A 16732-nucleotide genomic window follows, 5' to 3' on the forward strand; every position below is an offset into this window, starting at 1 on the left:
GAAAGTTAGGAGTAGAATGGAAACTGGGATCACTCCACTTCTCTGTATAAGAGAAAAATAGACTTAAAGAAAATAAAAATAGGACTGCTGCAACCTTGTCTTAACAATAGCTGAGTGTTCATAAATTACTTCAGAGCAAGCAATGTGAATTTTATGCCAGGTAACTGTTCCCTGCAGCAGCTCTTTGTGAGTAATGCCTTCTTCCCTATCACAGATAATTTTCATTTTTCAGACTCTTGACCTCTTTAAAACTGATATTGCCATACTAATTATTCCTAATTTGGTTTCATTAAAAATTACCCCTTGATTTGTATTTTTTTGTACTTTATTGAAGCACAGACCAGCAGACAGATAAGAGTTATGAGTTCTCTGTTCTGAACTCCTGTATGTTCCACATTGCTTGTAGATTTCTGTTTTCATTTACAAAGGTGTGAAGGTGTATTTCAAATAGTAAACTGGAAAGTATTTTAGATTTTCCTAATGTTTTGTAAATGAACTTCTGCAAAGATTTTCAGGTACACATCCCCACGTTTCTGTCAGTGGAGAACAGTCTCTGCACAAGCTGGTTGACAGTGATGTAGCACAGGGCTAAATATGAAAGTGGGGAGGAAAGGGCCATATAAGCCTGGTCTAGGCAATCTCAGAATCCCTGTCTTAGACAAGTCCCAGAGATCAAAATTGCTGGGACTGTTCTGAGAGATGTCACTACTTATTTACCTTCTTCACCTCTTTTTGCTGCCTTAGTTCTGCTGATGGTGAATGCTGGACCTCAGGTGTTGAACTGCTGGGCACCTGATTTTTGATTTGGTTATCTGGGAACACAGTGGCACATTTTGCACCAGCTGCTGGTCAGCCTGGAGCAGAGGAAGGGGAGAGCTGTTTGCTTGCAGGAACTCGTGTAAATAACAAGTTCTGTGCTAGAATTCCTGCTCTGTGGGATGGCTTGACTTCTGTTGACTCAAAATTTCTGGTAGTAATTTACCATACCTCCTTCTTCCTTGCAGGTGTCATATCCAGTGATGGGTTTTGCAGATACTTGATGTCAGATGAAAATGCCCCAGTTTTCTTGGACCGTTTGGAATTATATCAAGAAATGGACCATCCTCTGGCTCATTATTTCATCAGCTCCTCTCACAATACGTATTTAACAGGCAGGCAGTTTGGTGGCAAGTCTTCAGTGGAGATGTACAGACAAGTGCTTTTGGCTGGATGCAGGTTGGAAGCAGGAGATAATAAATATTTGTGAATCTAATACTTTAAACTGAAAATGCTACATAATGTACCTTGGTGTTGATGTATTGTACAGTTGAATGTATAAATATGTTAGTATGGCAAATGAAAACACATGTGTTTCATAAGATAAAAATCTAATTTTTCTCACAAAAGTAATTCCAGGCAGAGGAATGTAGAAATTGATATGAGGAGAGAGTTTTTGAGAAAGCTAACAGATGTTTGATCTCAAAATGATAGCTGAAGAATTTCAGAGGGCTTTCTGCTTTATAATTATGAAGTTTAAATGTTAATTTCTGATTCCCTGCTTAATTTCTTGACTTGCTAGAATGAGAAGAAGAGTAGCACAGTGCTAAAGACATTATTGTCCAGATGAGACTATATTGACTCACACATGCCATATTTAAGGTGGTATATCCAAAGTTATAGAAGAAGTTTGAAATAACATATGTGCACCTTAGAAAGAGTTGTGCAATGCCCAGAACTGATTTGCAGCTTATTGCTCTGACCATCACTGCTAAAACATGTCCCAGGTAGCTCACCTGTTTATTTATTATATACACCAAGTTTATTTTTCATGGATCTTTAGGTGTGTCGAGCTGGACTGTTGGGATGGCAAAGGTGAAGACCAAGAACCAATAATAACCCATGGAAAAGCAATGTGCACAGACATTCTTTTCAAGGTAAGTGCCTGGCCTCTGCACCTGGCAGCAAACCCCAGCAGAAGCCTTGGACAAGTGTCCAAGCAGGGCACCCTCCCCTCCTCAGCACTGGAATGCTGCTCCTGTGTGATGGAGTGAGATGGGCAGGATTTCTGGCCCAGATTTTGGGGCTCATTTCTGATTTGCATCACCCACCCCTGTGCTCCATCTGCCTTTCCACAGAAACTGCAGGAGGCAGGCTTGCTGCTTTTGCCCCACTTCTTCACATCCTGGGGGTCTTTGCACCACAGAGTAAATATCTTCTTTGTTATCTGAGAAGTTCCTTAGCTGTGGAATAAGCCTGAAGATGCAGGAGTTTCTCTGGGACTAGGAATTCTCCCTGGCAATAGGTGATAGCAGCAGATCCATTGATGGCTGTGGGTGAAGGTGCCATCCTGCTGCAGGTGCAGGGAGTTTGTTCTGGGGTATCAACAGCACAGGGTTTTTTCTCCTTCTGTCTTCATCTGCACATTTAAGACAGGCCTGTGTTTCTCAGGGTGGGGGGATAATAAAAAAATCCCTTTTATTATGTTTTTAATTTGATCCATTCCAACTTGTATCCTATTGTTGCTTTTTTATAGGATGTAATTCAAGCCATTAAGGAAACAGCATTTGTTACATCAGAGTATCCTGTCATTCTTTCATTTGAAAATCACTGCAGGTATGTAGTGCCCATTTTTAATTTTTAATTTTGCATTCTCTAAGAGAGATGATAATAGTTTAAAATACTATGATATGATACTTGAAAACTGAGGGGGGCATGCAGGCATACTGAATGTCACTTAATACACCATTAATATACTAATCAATCTTCATGTAGTTTAATAATGGCAGCATTTTTATCTGTGATAAAGCTGTGAAATTTATTTGGATGTTCCATTAGCTGTGTGAGATTCAGTTATTCTACTTTTTTGGTCTTGTTAAATTCATCCATGTCAAATAATAGACTTTTATTGACAGTATAATTACAGTAAAGTAATACTTCTCAGTTGAAACAAAGTGGGCAGTATATAATTTGGGATGTCTGCATTACTTAGTATTATTCTTTTGTGCTGAGTGATAGTGATTTCTTTTTAATATTTAAAAATTAACTGACATAATCTTTCCCAGCAAATATCAACAGTACAAGATGTCAAAATACTGTGAAGATCTTTTTGGAGATCTCCTGTTGAAGCAGCCTCTAGAAACACATCCAGTATGTTACATTTTTCCAGTCTTTCCTTTTTTCTTTTTTTTTTTTGTATTAGTTTCATTTAAAAGAGATTATAAACTGAGATCATATCACCTTTAGTGCTGTTCACTGCCAGTCCTGTGCTGTCAGAAATGCCTAAGGGTTTTGGGTGGCCGTGCTTTTTGGTACAAACTTGTTTTTATCTGATTTGTTTAATCTCTTCTGTACAGGGCTCTGGCAAACAGCCTGGGGAAATCTCTCCCCCCTTGATGTGTGATGTAATATCAGCACTTACATAAAATACACCACATACATTGTCTTTGCAGGTCATACCTCACTCTGAAATTGCCAGTCACTGTTTAAAAACGACTAATTACAGCAAGTAATTATAAATTGCATGGTCTCAGCTGAAAAAAACCTCTTCTTTCAGCTGCATATTGCACGTTTCATGCTTCAGGTCAGGTCCTGAAGTCTAGGTGGCCCCACTACTACATTAAGAATTAAATTAAGCACCAGGAGTTTCCTGGAGGCTCATCTGGACTATGGAGTGCGCTGTAATCCGCATGCACTACACTCCCCTGTGTGGCAGGAGGGAACAACAGACACTCCTTCACAAACACAGTATTTGAGACTTAACAGCTTGTTACACAGCACTTGCTGCTCCTTCTCCAGACCTTCCTTGCTCCTTACAACGAGCTCACTGCGTGCCAGCAGTCACCCAAAGCCTGCAGATGCTCTGTGGTGCTCTGGGGGACCACAGCAAGAAGGGTTCTGCCTTACCTTTCAGTGGCAAGGGGTGCTCCTGGCATTAGCATCTCTAGAGCTTTCCTTTTCCTGGCTTTCCCTGCACGTTGCAGGGGCAGCAGCACACAAGGCTCGGTGAATGTCAGGTGTTTGCACTGGAAAGTGCATCCCAAAGATCTAAATCTGCAGTGTCCCCCTGTGATGTTTGTAGCATGCTGCCACATCCCTCACAAAAAGCTTCCAGCAGCTCTCTGGGATTCCTAAAATAGAGCTGGCCAAAGGCTGCTGTGCCTCTAGCTCAGGGCCCAGTATTTAGCCTCAGCTGCCTGTGCTCTGTAGCACTGCTGAGCCTTCTGTATTTTGTGTCCTTTCCTCCTCATGGGTGAATTCAGTCCCCAGCTGCTCTCAAAGCAAACACTGCAGGAGGAGCTTGGAACGTGCCCTTTGCAAGTGCTTGGATCCTGATAAACCTGGGCTAGTGACTGAGGGAGGCAGACCTAGGAGAGACATGGCACTTGGCTGAAGCAGATTTGGTTTTAAGTAAAAACAAATATTTGTCCAAACGGGCATCCAAGTATGGCCTTGTCTGGGAATGCAGCCTGGCATAAATGAGCTCTGCGGCACTGACATCTAGTGGAGTTACAGCTCCAGTGCTGGGAGCAAATGAGTTCTCTTCATCCAACATGCTGAAACTCCCTGCCTGAGCCAGCCTGGCCGGTGTGGAGCACCCTTACCCTCCCACAAGGAGGTTTCCACCCATTCTCCTGGGGTTGGGTTGATATGGTTGGTTATTCTGTTTTATTTTTGCTGGGTTATTATTTATCACCTTTGCTGCTTTTATTTAGTTTCAATCCATGGTGCTTTGTTCTTTTGTTTGTTCATCTGGAGTGCTGCTTCTCTCCAGCTCAGATTTGGATTAAGAGATAAGAATATCTGGATAGTTCTTCTAAGAATTGTCACTATTTTTGGAAATACCTTCTACTCCTGTATCATTTAGGCTTCAGTGAAAACTCCAGTTTGTTATGGTGCAAAGAATGTAAAGTTGTGGGTTCAATCTCTGTATGGGCCATTCACCTGAAAGTTGGACTCGATGATCCTTGTGGGTCTCTGACAACTCAGAATATTCTGTGATTATACCAGCAACTATTTTTAGCAAGCCTGAGGTGGAGAGTGTGCTAATTACCTAAATCTGTGTTTCTTAGCCTCAATGATGTGATGGGGCTTAAATCAGAGGATTTCATACTTTTTCTCTTTTCTGAATAATATTTTTTCTCCTTCCCCAAACTGGAACAAACCTTTTATTAATACTTCTTGTGTGTGTATGTGGAACTTCCCCTTTTCCTTTGCCAAATGCTGAATTTGTGACCCTACTGGCAAAACCAGTCCCCCCTACCTAGCTGAGGATTGAGTAGCTTTCCATTCCCCAGTGCCAGTCCATTTCCATTCTCCGAGTGTGTGTGGGCTGCCTGACTTTTGTCAGCAGCTCGAGGGGACCATAAAAAGTGACTTATTCAGAGATCAAATGATAACAGGCTAAGCTGTGGCTTGGGCTGTGTGAACCACAAGGAGGGAAAGCAGGAATTCCTCTGAGGAGGAGCTGCAGGTCTCATCCACACCCCCTGCTAGGTGGGAGGGATGGGAAAATGTTTAGAGCAGTGCAGCTGAGAGTGACACAGGCTGGAGACCTGAGTGCTGGCTTCATCCAGCAGCTTTACACGAGCACAGCTTCCCCCTGGGATGGGGAAAGGAGCTCAGGGAACTGCACAACTGCAGGCACACAACTTTCTGGGGCTGTGCCTGAAGTGGCACTGCTTGTTCACTGCAGTATTGGTATTGCTGTCCTAAAATCCAATCCCCAAACAGGGATACAGAGAGGCCAAATAGCTGTTGTTATCATTAAGTGTTTTCTTTGAATTGTTTTACAGCTTGAACAAGGTAAAGCTTTACCATCTCCTAATGACCTCAAAAGAAAGATTCTCATAAAGAATAAAAGACTGAAACCTGAAGTAGAAAAGAGTAAGTAATGTTTGTCAAATATTAAATAAACAAAAGCCCAGATCGCTACAAACAGACTTTGTTACTAAAGTTTCCAGATTGTTTGTACTTTAGTGTTGGAAGAATATGAATTATACATAAATAACATCTGGTTTGCCCTTGTGTTTCATGTGAGTACCAGTCTAGGCCTTGATATCAGCATGCTGCACAGGCACAGACAGACCCAGAAATGTAATCCTGGGACTTTTATCAGACTGCTGGTTGAGCTAAAATATAAGGCAGATAGAATCTCTTGTAAATTCTGCCGACACCAGTCTGTTTGCATTGCTGTGTTTTTCCAGGATAAGCATGAAATGAAATGGAATTTCAAATTGGTCTTCTTGCTGTTGTTGCCAGTTCTGATCTTTATCTTCTTTCAGTAACAATAATGTTGCTATATTAGTTTCCAGTATGGCTGTAATGATAAACCCTGGTCCTTCTCCATTCAAAGATAAGCACCCAGACCTTGCACTGGCTTCAGTCATACATGGCTGTGCTCCTGCTGCCTAACTGGAATGTACATGGAAACACAATTGAAAATCCAAGCACTTTGTCTCCATTTGCATGGATCAAGCCCTGGAGAGACAGCTGTTTATTCTGTGAGGAAGTAATATGCTTGCTCCAAAGACCTTTGAAGTGTGTGGAGATTTAGGAGGAATTTCTTCAGAGATAGGATGATTAGACATTGGAATGGGCTGCTCAGAGAGGTGTTTAAGGAAAGACTGGATGTGGCATTCAACCACTCTGGTTGACAAAGGTGGTGGTTCAATCAGAGGTTGGATTCAATCTCAGAGGCCTTTTCCAATCTAATTGATTCTGTGCTTCTGTGAAATATTTTCCTAAATATTCTGTGAAATATTTTCCACTTTTCAGATCTAGCAACAGTCTGTGTTTATTGATGCTACTTACTGTGTAAAATTTTAGTACCAACTGAAAAGTCAGAGGACTCATTAAACAGATGTGGATCTGAGGATCAGGGAATCATTTTTGACGGTTCTCTTGTATTTCTTTGTGCTACAAACTGTTCATGTCACGACTAATTTAATTTTATTTTTCATATTAACAGAACAGCTTGATGCTCTGAAAAAGATGATGGAGGCTGGGGAAACTACTGCACCTGTAAATATCCTGGAGGATGATAACGAAGAGGAAATAGAAAGTGGTGAGGATTTCCTGGAGAAGGGCTCTCAGGCATTGCCTGTGGCAGATCAGTGGGCTGGGTGCTCCTTACCCACATGCCTGTGGTCTGTGGCAGCAGCAGCAGGTCTGAGCTCAGTGCAGGAGCATTTGTACAGACCCCAGCCTTGCCACCTCATCCCAGACAATTTTAACTTCTATTTACTGTTCAGAAAGTATATTAGAGCACCAACCAAGTCAGATTTTCATTCTGTCTGTGAGAGAGAGACTAAGAAGTTGTGATCTTTGCTTTGAAAACACATAATGTCACTGTGTTAGCATCAGAGGGATTATTGCATTATGCTTTATAAGAATAAAATGAGGGGAAGGATTTTTCTTGCCAAACCTCACTTATCCTCAGTGTAAATGTCCAGCTCTGAGCCAGTGATGTGGCCAGCAGAGAAAAATACACATATTTAGAGTGTGATCCACCCTGTCTGTTTTAAATGTCCACCTTCAGAATATGTAAATCATGCCTGCAAGTGCCTGAACCAAAGGATTGGCCTGTGACCTGTGTCACAGTGAATGTCCCAGCTTTAGCCTACCACCTGGTCCTCTCTTATATTTGACTTTATTTTTTTTCCCTTTATTTTTTTTCAAGTATTGTATGGTCTAATGGAAAATCACCCTAAAAGCAAATGAGAGCCATTCCCTGTGTTGGGCACACAAGGAGTCTGACAATGCACTCAAGAAGCCTGGCATCTTCTTCAGTTCTTGTTATTTCCCAAGGCTATTGGCTTTTTTTTTTACACCTTCGCTAAGCAAAATACTGCTTGCTTCAAAAATCCAGCAAATAAAATTTCTCTTGCTAATCATCTCAGGCCTTAGCTCTAATGTACTGCACCTGGAAACAGTTAACTAACTCTTAGAAATCTATTACCCTGGATTTCATTCCTCTTTTTAAAAAGTGCCAAACCCAAAGCTGTAAATTCAGCTGTCATTTGTTTCATGCCTTGTAAAGAAATCAGGAGTTGCTCTGGTTTTTGCACTGATCCTTTTTGTTTTCTATGCAGCTGACCAGGAAGAAGAAGCTCATCCTGAGTACAAATTTGGAAGTGACCTTACTGTAGATGATTATAGTCAAAAAGAAGCTGTTGCCATCAGCGTCAAAAAGGTGGGATTGCTTATTTCACATATATTTTTATGAAAACTTTCCAAGGAGGTTGTTGCCAAAGGCACTCTGCTTTGTGGAAACATCAGAGCACTTGTTGGAAGATTCAAACCTGAGATCTTCACCAGGTGCCCCTTGCATTTAAGTTCATGTGAACACAAAGTTTTGTAGCCAAAAATACTTGTTCAGGTAGGATGTACTCATTGAGGAAACAGAATCAGTATGTAGGGAACAAACAAGTGGAGGGTTTAATCAGAAATACTAATTAAAGGCAGCAAGCAGTTTTCTGCTCCAGCCTCTGATATTTTACTTTGCATCTCAGGTTCAAAATCCTAACAAGAGGTGGAACATCAGCTTCCTTGTTCAGCAGTATTTTTTCAGGGCTGCATTCTGTGTCTCCACTGCAAGGTTTTCCTGTGTAACTTTTCATGGTTAACCCTTAGGGTAGGTTCTCTCTTCCACCTACAGCAGTGAAGGCAAAACAGGACAATAATTCCCGGTGTGGTGGTGTGGCAGGGGGGCTCTATCAGGCAAACAGCTGGCAGACAGGGAAAAAGTTCTCTTTTTTCCACTCATACCTGACAATTGCAGTTTATCAGTCTGTGCTCAGTAACTTGAATATTAGTTGATGGTAATTAGGTACAGAATATTGGAATTCTAAAGTAAGCTGCTCTGGCACTGAAGTAAGCACTCTGGCACTTTCTTGCTACAGAGAAAAGCCCATGTGTGAGGGCTAAGGTGACCTTACCAGATCATGTTCCTCTCACTCAAGTATTTTGGCCACTTCTTCCCTCCTGCTTGTTTTCCTTTGGACCTTTCTCCTGACAGAAATGTAGGTGTGGAAATAGCAGTGTGTCTGTAGCAGTACCAGTGCCATCAGACCTGCCTTCTGTGTAGCTCTTCAAGTCAACCACTTTGCTTCTTCAGGACTTTTTTATGGATCCTCCCACTGAACTATCATTTCACTTCTTTGCTTTAGGGCAGTTTCATTTACTAAGTCAGCTGGTCATTAACTACCTGAATGTTTTGGTTGGATGGGTTGTTCTTGTTGTTGTTGCTGTTGTTTTGAGGATTGGTTTTTTGTTTCCAGATTAGTCACTCATCCTCAGCACATGTCCTTGGGTAACTTCTCTGTTTCTTTGCTGATCAGTGATTTGATCTTTTTTCTGTAGGAATGTACATTCAGTGCCAAGACAATATTTATCTAAGATTCTCAGTAATGGTAGCTTTTAATTGAAGTCAGACACCAGACTGCTCCACTGCAAGTAACATCAGGCCTTCTCCAATATGGACACTTCAAGCACTCTTAACCTTCATTTTTCCAAGCCTGGCAGTTTGCACATGCAGATCAGATGATCTTTATTGTAATATCTTTATCTGAGTGTGTTATTCTTTCATTCTTCTCTGAAGCTTCCTGTCCCCAGCATCTAGTGATAGCTCTGGTTTAGGCTTAACTGTCTGGCATCCTTCATCCCATTCCCATGGCTGAGTTTCAGATCTTGTGTACCCAAATTTGGAATAGACTACAGATTTTGGAAAGTGTTTGGGACCAATGAGCCATGCAGGAAGGTGGAATAGGGTTTATTTTTTGCTAAATGCATTAAGTTTTGAGGGTTTTTTTCTCCTTACTGTGAGTGTTTCCTATTGCTTTTTCTTTGGGTAATGTATATATATTTTTTTTCCCTTAGGCTGTTGAAGATTCTGAGCAAGAAAACAATAAAAAGGTGACACAGGATGTAATGTAGTTTATTTTATTGCTTTATATATAACATGCATATTACTTACCATGCATTCTCAGTGGTTTAATGATTTTATGCCCAGTTTCACTGCACCTATTTTTGAAATTTTCCTTCTGTCCTCTAGGGCTTCTTCTGCTATACTTTTATACTGGGGTCAGGGCTGTCAGAAAATCTGGGGACAGACAGGAGTGCATGACCTCTGCCTGCTTAGACATACCTGATCTCAGTCTCCAATGTCATGCACTGGGAAACCAGTTCTCTGAATGGTGTTGAGATGTATCATCCCTGATTTATTTTCTCCTCTGCCCTTACCCTGACTGCACCTTGTTTTCCTCTCTCTTTTTCTTCCTTTTGCTTTCCTTTGGGACTTCTGCATTTATCTTCTCCCAGGAATCCCTTCTGTAAGACTCTTCCCACCTCTTTCCACTCTCCTCCTCCTCTTCTCTCATTCAAGCTGCTCCTGTTCATAACCACACTTTGTTTCAGTCTGTTGTTTTCTAAGTGGGTTCTGCTTCTTTTCTTGAGGGGTGGGGAGGTGTAAATAACATGGAGATCAACTTTTCCCCCTTGTCCTCTCTATCCCCTAAGAGAGTCGTGTGCTGTTCTGTTGTAACCATTCCTTTGTTTCCATAGACTTCAAGAAACATTCCATCCTTACCCCTTCCTTAAGTCAGAAAGTTGTGAACAGTGCAGAGTATAGCCCTACTCTAAAAATTAAGGGTATGCAAGGGAATAAGGAAAAAATCAATGGCTAGTACATTGTCTTGGGACAGTCTTTGAGCCAAAGTGTCACTAAGACAGCCATAGAGCTGTACCTGCAGGGTACCATTGCCTGGGCACTGAGGCATCATAATCCCTTTGACTCCCTTTCTGCTGTGGTTCCTTTAGTTGTAGTGTGCATGGATCAAATACAATGATTACCTGTTCTGAGCAGTCAACAGGAGGCACTTTAAAGAGGTCTGAGTTTTTGAAGATGGTCAGTTCTTCTTGAGTTAATGGCCTTTCAAAAGTTAAGATGCTGAAAAGAACTGGTTTAATTGAATAAATTTTACCTGAATTTGACCTAAGCTCTATGAACAGCTATTGACCTAGTAACAAAAAAAACCCCCAAACCCTGTTTTCTACTGACACAGGGATGTGCTGTTTGGGATATTTTGGGATCAGATCTGTGAACTGTCAATATGCACATTTCTGAAAAGCAGTTGGGTTGAGCCCTGATGATCAGCATTAAAATATGGTGTCAGTTTGATTTCACGGGCTGCTGGAAGTTTAATTCAGTCTAAAATGCACATACAACAATGTGTACCTGAACTCATTCTGCTAACTCAGTAATTCTATGCAGTCAGAAAATTATGCTCCTTGTGACTGTAATCATCTCATACCAGGGCATAAATGGTTCCACTTCACATGGTTTTCATTCTTTGAGATGTCTGCACTGCCTGGCAGGCTGAGGTGCCATAATGCTGGCGCGTGGGTTCACTTTTCCTTTACTCTCCCATCTCAGAGAGTAAATGAGTTGTAGTTGTAGTGTAGGATCTGTGAACTGCATTTTCCTCCATGCCCAGAAAGGGCTTGGTAGCACTTCCTCTTACTATATCTTGAGTCAATGGTGAGGGAGAACTTCTGACAAACACAAGCTGCAGTCTGAAAATAAAAAGCAGCATTGCAAGAATGTTTGAATACACTTCATACTTCTCAGCAGGTCAGTGTCAGCCTGCAGTCAGATTTTTTGGTCACTGGTTCACTTGTAGAACAACCAAAAATACATGTGTGGGAAAAACATGATGAATTTGCAGAGGTTGCTTAGCTTGACAGAGATACTTTTTTTCTTTTTTTCTTTTCTTCATTTCAGTGAAAAGAATGTTTCAAACTGGTTTAGGGAAAGGCAAATACTGGACAGGTAGAACCAGTTAAGAAGTGCTTCCTAATGTAGGTTTCTAGCAGATGAAATACTTGTAGAAAAGTTCTGTTATAAATAAAGTGCATATTTATATAGGTGATGGATTCAGGTTTTTATCAGTTGAAGCAGATAAGAATATGAACTTATTGGTCTTATGACATCTTTTCAGTGAAGGCTGTGGTTCCTACATTTTGGTTTGCTTCTGTTAGTAAAGATTAACAGTGGAACCTATTTGTGTTTTGATGCTGAGGAAGTTCCACTGAATGCCAAGTATACACAGTTTCTATCAGAAAATGCATATTAAATCACAATTTTTTTTAAATTTATCTGACAAAGATGGATCATTATCTTCCAGCTTTGTTCAGGCTGTTGGAATATTTATCTTTTATCCCAGTGTTATCCTACTAACTTCATGTAATATTTACTCACTGCTTAGGAGCTTTTCTGTCATCAGCCCTCTTGCATGCATCCTGTAACACTGAGAGTTTTATATCAACAAGAAAATAAATTTTAACTTGTGACACTAAACTTCCACTTTTCTTGTATTAATTTGCACTCTCTTTAACCTTCTGCAGATTTGGCTATAATTTTGTCCCTCCTTTGAAAAACCCAACAACAGTGTTTGCACACAGAAATGGTGATTGTTCTTTTTAATGTGTTTGCAGGGTTTAGTAACTGTGGAAGATGAACAAGCGTGGATGGCATCTTACAAATATGTAGGTGCCACAACCAATATACATCCATATTTATCAACAATGGTCAACTATGCTCAACCTGTAAAATTTCAAGGTTTCGATGTAGCAGAAGGTAACATAAAAGGTTGAATGAAATACAAGTATTTGCTTAACCTAGGTAGTTTTTTTAATCTCTACATTTCCTAAATTTAGAAATAAAGGTGTAAGATTTTTATAGTTTAATGACCATCATCAGTGTGTTTGTGGACCTGCTTCTTTGAATGTGAAGTTAGCTTGTTATTCCATTAGTCATCCACATGGAGTCACTAAATTACTGGGAGAATATGAAGCTGTTGAGATTGGTTCTATTCCATGGGCCTTTCCAACAGAAATATTCTTTTTTAGTTCATCTCTCTCTGCAGTAAGGTGAGCAAGGCTGTCACAGTGGTGAGCAGTGAGCTGGTACTGCACACCAGACCATTTATCATGTTGGTTTGCCTTATCTACCACACAATGCAGGCTGTGAATAACAATATTGTCCTAAACAAAAGATGAAAATTTAGTTGATTTCCCAGGGAGTGAAAAAGAAAAGCGAGTCAGAAATAGTATGAAATTTATCATCGCTGTAATTTGCTTCTTTGAAATTTCTTATCACTATAATTTGATTCTATGAGTAATAGATAATGGGGAAAGAGACCAAAAATTGCTGTGTCCTGCTGTTATAGTGCATGATTTTGAGTTGTGATTTGTCATTACAGAAGTGTTTTAAAATGTCTTGTCTTTTCTTTCTAGAACGTAATATTCACCATAACATGTCCTCTTTCAATGAATCAGTCGGACTAGGGTATTTGAAGACTCATGCCATTGAGTTTGTGAAGTATCCTTTCACCTCCTCATCCCACTTTTCTACCACTCCTAAAACCAACCAGTGCACCTTTCTAGATTTAGTGTTGCATGTCTACAAAGGAAAAGGGGAAGTACCTCATGGAAGGAGAAATAGTGAGATTCACATAAGAAGTATTTTCATGTTGAAATACTGAAGATACCAGGACATGACTCCACATTTCCATGATGTTTTCATTTCATTTTCCTTGATGAATTCCATAGTTATAATAAACGACAAATGAGTCGGATATACCCAAAGGGAGGCCGTGTGGATTCCAGTAATTACATGCCTCAAATTTTCTGGAACGCTGGCTGCCAGATGGTCTCACTGAACTATCAGACCCCAGGTAGGCAGCAACGACCAGTGAACCTCAATCCTAAAGAATGGCTTGGGCAGTAACTCTCAAACAGATGCCATGGATTTGCTTCTGGCATTTTTTGAGGAAACAGACATATGGCTAAATAATACAGCGGGGTGGAATTACAGAAGCGTAAGACAAGGAGCAATAAAAAAAGCCATGCACAGAAGGAAAATTCAGTCCCCTTTTATGGAAAAAAATAATGGAGTACTGCATCTTCTCACAGAAATGGTTTTTTATTAATAAAAAGTGTTAATTACAGGGAAATCAATGCTTTCAGAAAACACAGCTCTGGCACAGTTGGGTGTGTGTATGCAAAGCAAAGATGGAGTGCACAGATTAAGATGGTAAAAAGTAATGAGTGTGTGACAAATGCATTTCTAGACCAGTTATTTTGAAGTGTTAGGAGTAATGTGTTCAGCAGCAGAGGATGGGGTCTGAGATCCCAGCTGAGAAAATGGTGCCAGGGAATGGAAATGCTGCTCCACAGGGTGATCTGAGAGGAGATGCATTGTTCCTGCTCAGTGAAGGTGTGAGTATAGCAGAGCAGGCTTTTTGTTGTTTTGATGGGTTTTTTTAATTTATCTAGGAATATCTTCAGTCATACATCTAGAACAGACCTGCTTTCCTTTTTCTGGCTGTGGCAGTGCTTTTGTGCTTACTTCCCCCTCCCTGAAAAGTGTCTTTGGTACTGCAGACACTCCTCATGATCAACCCCTGAGTTCTGTCTTGCAAAGCTGTGCCCCAATTTCACCAGCTGAGGAATCAGGAGAAGGGATACACTGGAATATGCTGCTTGTAGAGCACTCCACTGGACATGACAGGGAGGCTGGAGCAGAAATACAAACCTCACTCTGCTCCCAGCACTGCCTCTGCCCACTGCATGTCATTCCCAGCCCTTTTCTACTGCAAATTACAAGTAGTAATTGTCCAGGTGGAAGTAAACAACTTTCCTGTATTCCTCTTCTGTGATCCAGCTGTGCTTCAAGATGAAGATGATTGAGGAAATAAAAGATTGAGGAAATAAAAGTTACAGCTGCCCAGTAAATCCACTAACACCTGATATGGGCATATGACAGTCTTGTATTTGGTGTATCAGAGCACCAACAGAATAGATTTTGTTCCCTTTGAAGGTACAGCCAGTTGGGCAAGAGAAATGCCTGTTTTGTTGCTAAACTAGGAGGTTATATTCCTGTGTAAGTAGAAACCTGCAGGAAAACATTTCATTTTTTACAAAATTCTGGAGAGGGTTGGATGAGAGGGAGGTTGTTACGTGTTTATGATGTGTCTTTCAATACAAGTGCTGTAACAATGCACTCACTGAAACTCACATGCTTTTAAATTTTGAAACAAAGCAATGCTGCTGTGATCTTTGTGTGGTGTTTTATTCAACTAAGTCCACAGAAAACCAGTGGGATATGCACCCCACCTTCTTTAAAACATCAAGCTACAGATAGCTTCTTCAGAGGTAGTTGTCTGTGGTCATTGTGACAGAATACATTCTTCAAGGATGTCTCCTCTAGTTTATTTTTTATTCTGAGGTTTGTTGCACTGTTAAAGCTCTTTATCCTCTGTTATTCAAAGTGATCTGCAGAAATGGGGACATCTGTGCTGTAGATACCAAAAGTTAGATGATGGAAATCCCATCCCAGGCACTTAACATGTCCACAGTTGTTACTTCCCTGCCAGCCAAATTTGAATTCAGGGAAAGACTGTTTCTTAAGCACAGCATAGACTTCAGCATGCTTGGTAAAGCTGTTACTCCTGTGAAAAAACATGAAGTTTTCCTGTTGCTTCCTTTTATTTCTTACAGGTGGGTTTTGTGTGCATTAAATTAATTTTTTTATTTCAACTTATTATCCTGGGAAAACAGTCTTATTTTCTGGTCTAGTTCATGACCTGCATTATTCAGCAGGAAAGTTAGTAAATTTTCTCTCTTGACAGATTTGGCAATGCAGTTGAATCAAGGAAAATTTGAGTACAATGGATCGTGCGGGTGAGTGATATGATTTAAACTGTTGTCACTGTGTATCAGAGTTCTTTACTAAGGTTTTAATGAAATTTTGTCACTATTAATTATGTCTTACAAAAGGAAAATGGGATGCTAGGTGAAGAGTAGAAATTAGCAGAGTTCAGAGAGAATTATCCCCCATAAGGAGGTACTGTAATGAATATGGTTTTAATTATGCTCAGTTTTTAAATGAGATCGAAGAGGCTTTGTGTTCATATTATGAAGATCATTAATACTGTACACAGATATTTAAATACATCTCCACCTTCTGTTCTCATCTTTCTTCGAAGATATGCCTCAGAATGGAGATTCATTGCACAGTTCACAGAATTGCCAAATTTACTTGGACAAGTGGAATCTGAATACATAGGAAACATATTTTTAATCTGTGTATTCTTAATTGGAGCACAGATTTCACAGAGAATACTGAAGTGTTTCATCTAAGTTCTTGCTCATGATTTTTGCATGACAAAGGTTGTTCAGTTAATACTGATAGATTTTTCTCAAACGTTGAGCATAGACCTTAATAGGATAGACTGATCATTAGCACCAGGAAAGAAGGAGAAGCTTAATGAATCACAGGAAATGACAGTCCAGAAACACATTAGAATCTGCAAACTTCCTGGGAAGGAACTACTCTTTTACTACTGCAGATCTTATTCAGAAAGAAAATCTGAGTAGATGGAACTTGGTAAAATTCCTCTTTTGCAGAATGGGCACACAGTGCTTGGCCATTCCATGCCATCATTGCAGTTGGGAGCACTCCAAAAGAGGCTCTTAGCTTTGACAAAGGTGCAGGCTCTGTAACTTCAGTCAAAATAACAAGAATAGAAGAAAACCAAAGCTTTCCTATGGCAGAGTTTGGTTCCTTTCTTGTTGGACCCACCAGCTTAGTAAAAGAGTACCTGCTTACTTTTAATTTTTAATTTCTCAGAAGGACAGGAAAAATTATCAACTAAATTCCTGGATTCTTAAATCAGTTTTTTGGTAATTATGT

General features: G+C 40.3%; 1 protein-coding gene across 9 annotated transcripts in view; it reads left to right on the top strand.

The window, feature by feature from the left end:
• PLCB4 (phospholipase C beta 4) overlaps positions 1–16732 on the top strand; it is a 185322-nt gene that overhangs the window by 127909 nt on the left and 40681 nt on the right. For 7 of the 9 annotated variants that reach the window (XM_033513185.1, XM_015620529.3, XM_015620528.3 and 4 more), the window contains 12 exons: positions 1005–1215; positions 1820–1913; positions 2513–2592; positions 3042–3126; positions 5772–5862; positions 6947–7042; positions 8070–8170; positions 9856–9891; positions 12472–12613; positions 13273–13357; positions 13588–13712; positions 15669–15720. In XM_033513185.1, the coding sequence (XP_033369076.1) occupies positions 1005–1215; positions 1820–1913; positions 2513–2592; positions 3042–3126; positions 5772–5862; positions 6947–7042; positions 8070–8170; positions 9856–9891; positions 12472–12613; positions 13273–13357; positions 13588–13712; positions 15669–15720 (1198 nt within the window). The remainder of the gene's footprint in view (positions 1–1004; positions 1216–1819; positions 1914–2512; positions 2593–3041; positions 3127–5771; positions 5863–6946; positions 7043–8069; positions 8171–9855; positions 9892–12471; positions 12614–13272; positions 13358–13587; positions 13713–15668; positions 15721–16732) is intronic. The other 2 variants (XM_015620534.3, XM_015620532.3) reach the window with 1 other exon arrangement.

The sequence above is a fragment of the Parus major genome, chromosome 3, assembly GCF_001522545.3.
Source record: "Parus major isolate Abel chromosome 3, Parus_major1.1, whole genome shotgun sequence".
Taxonomy (NCBI): domain Eukaryota; kingdom Metazoa; phylum Chordata; class Aves; order Passeriformes; family Paridae; genus Parus; species Parus major.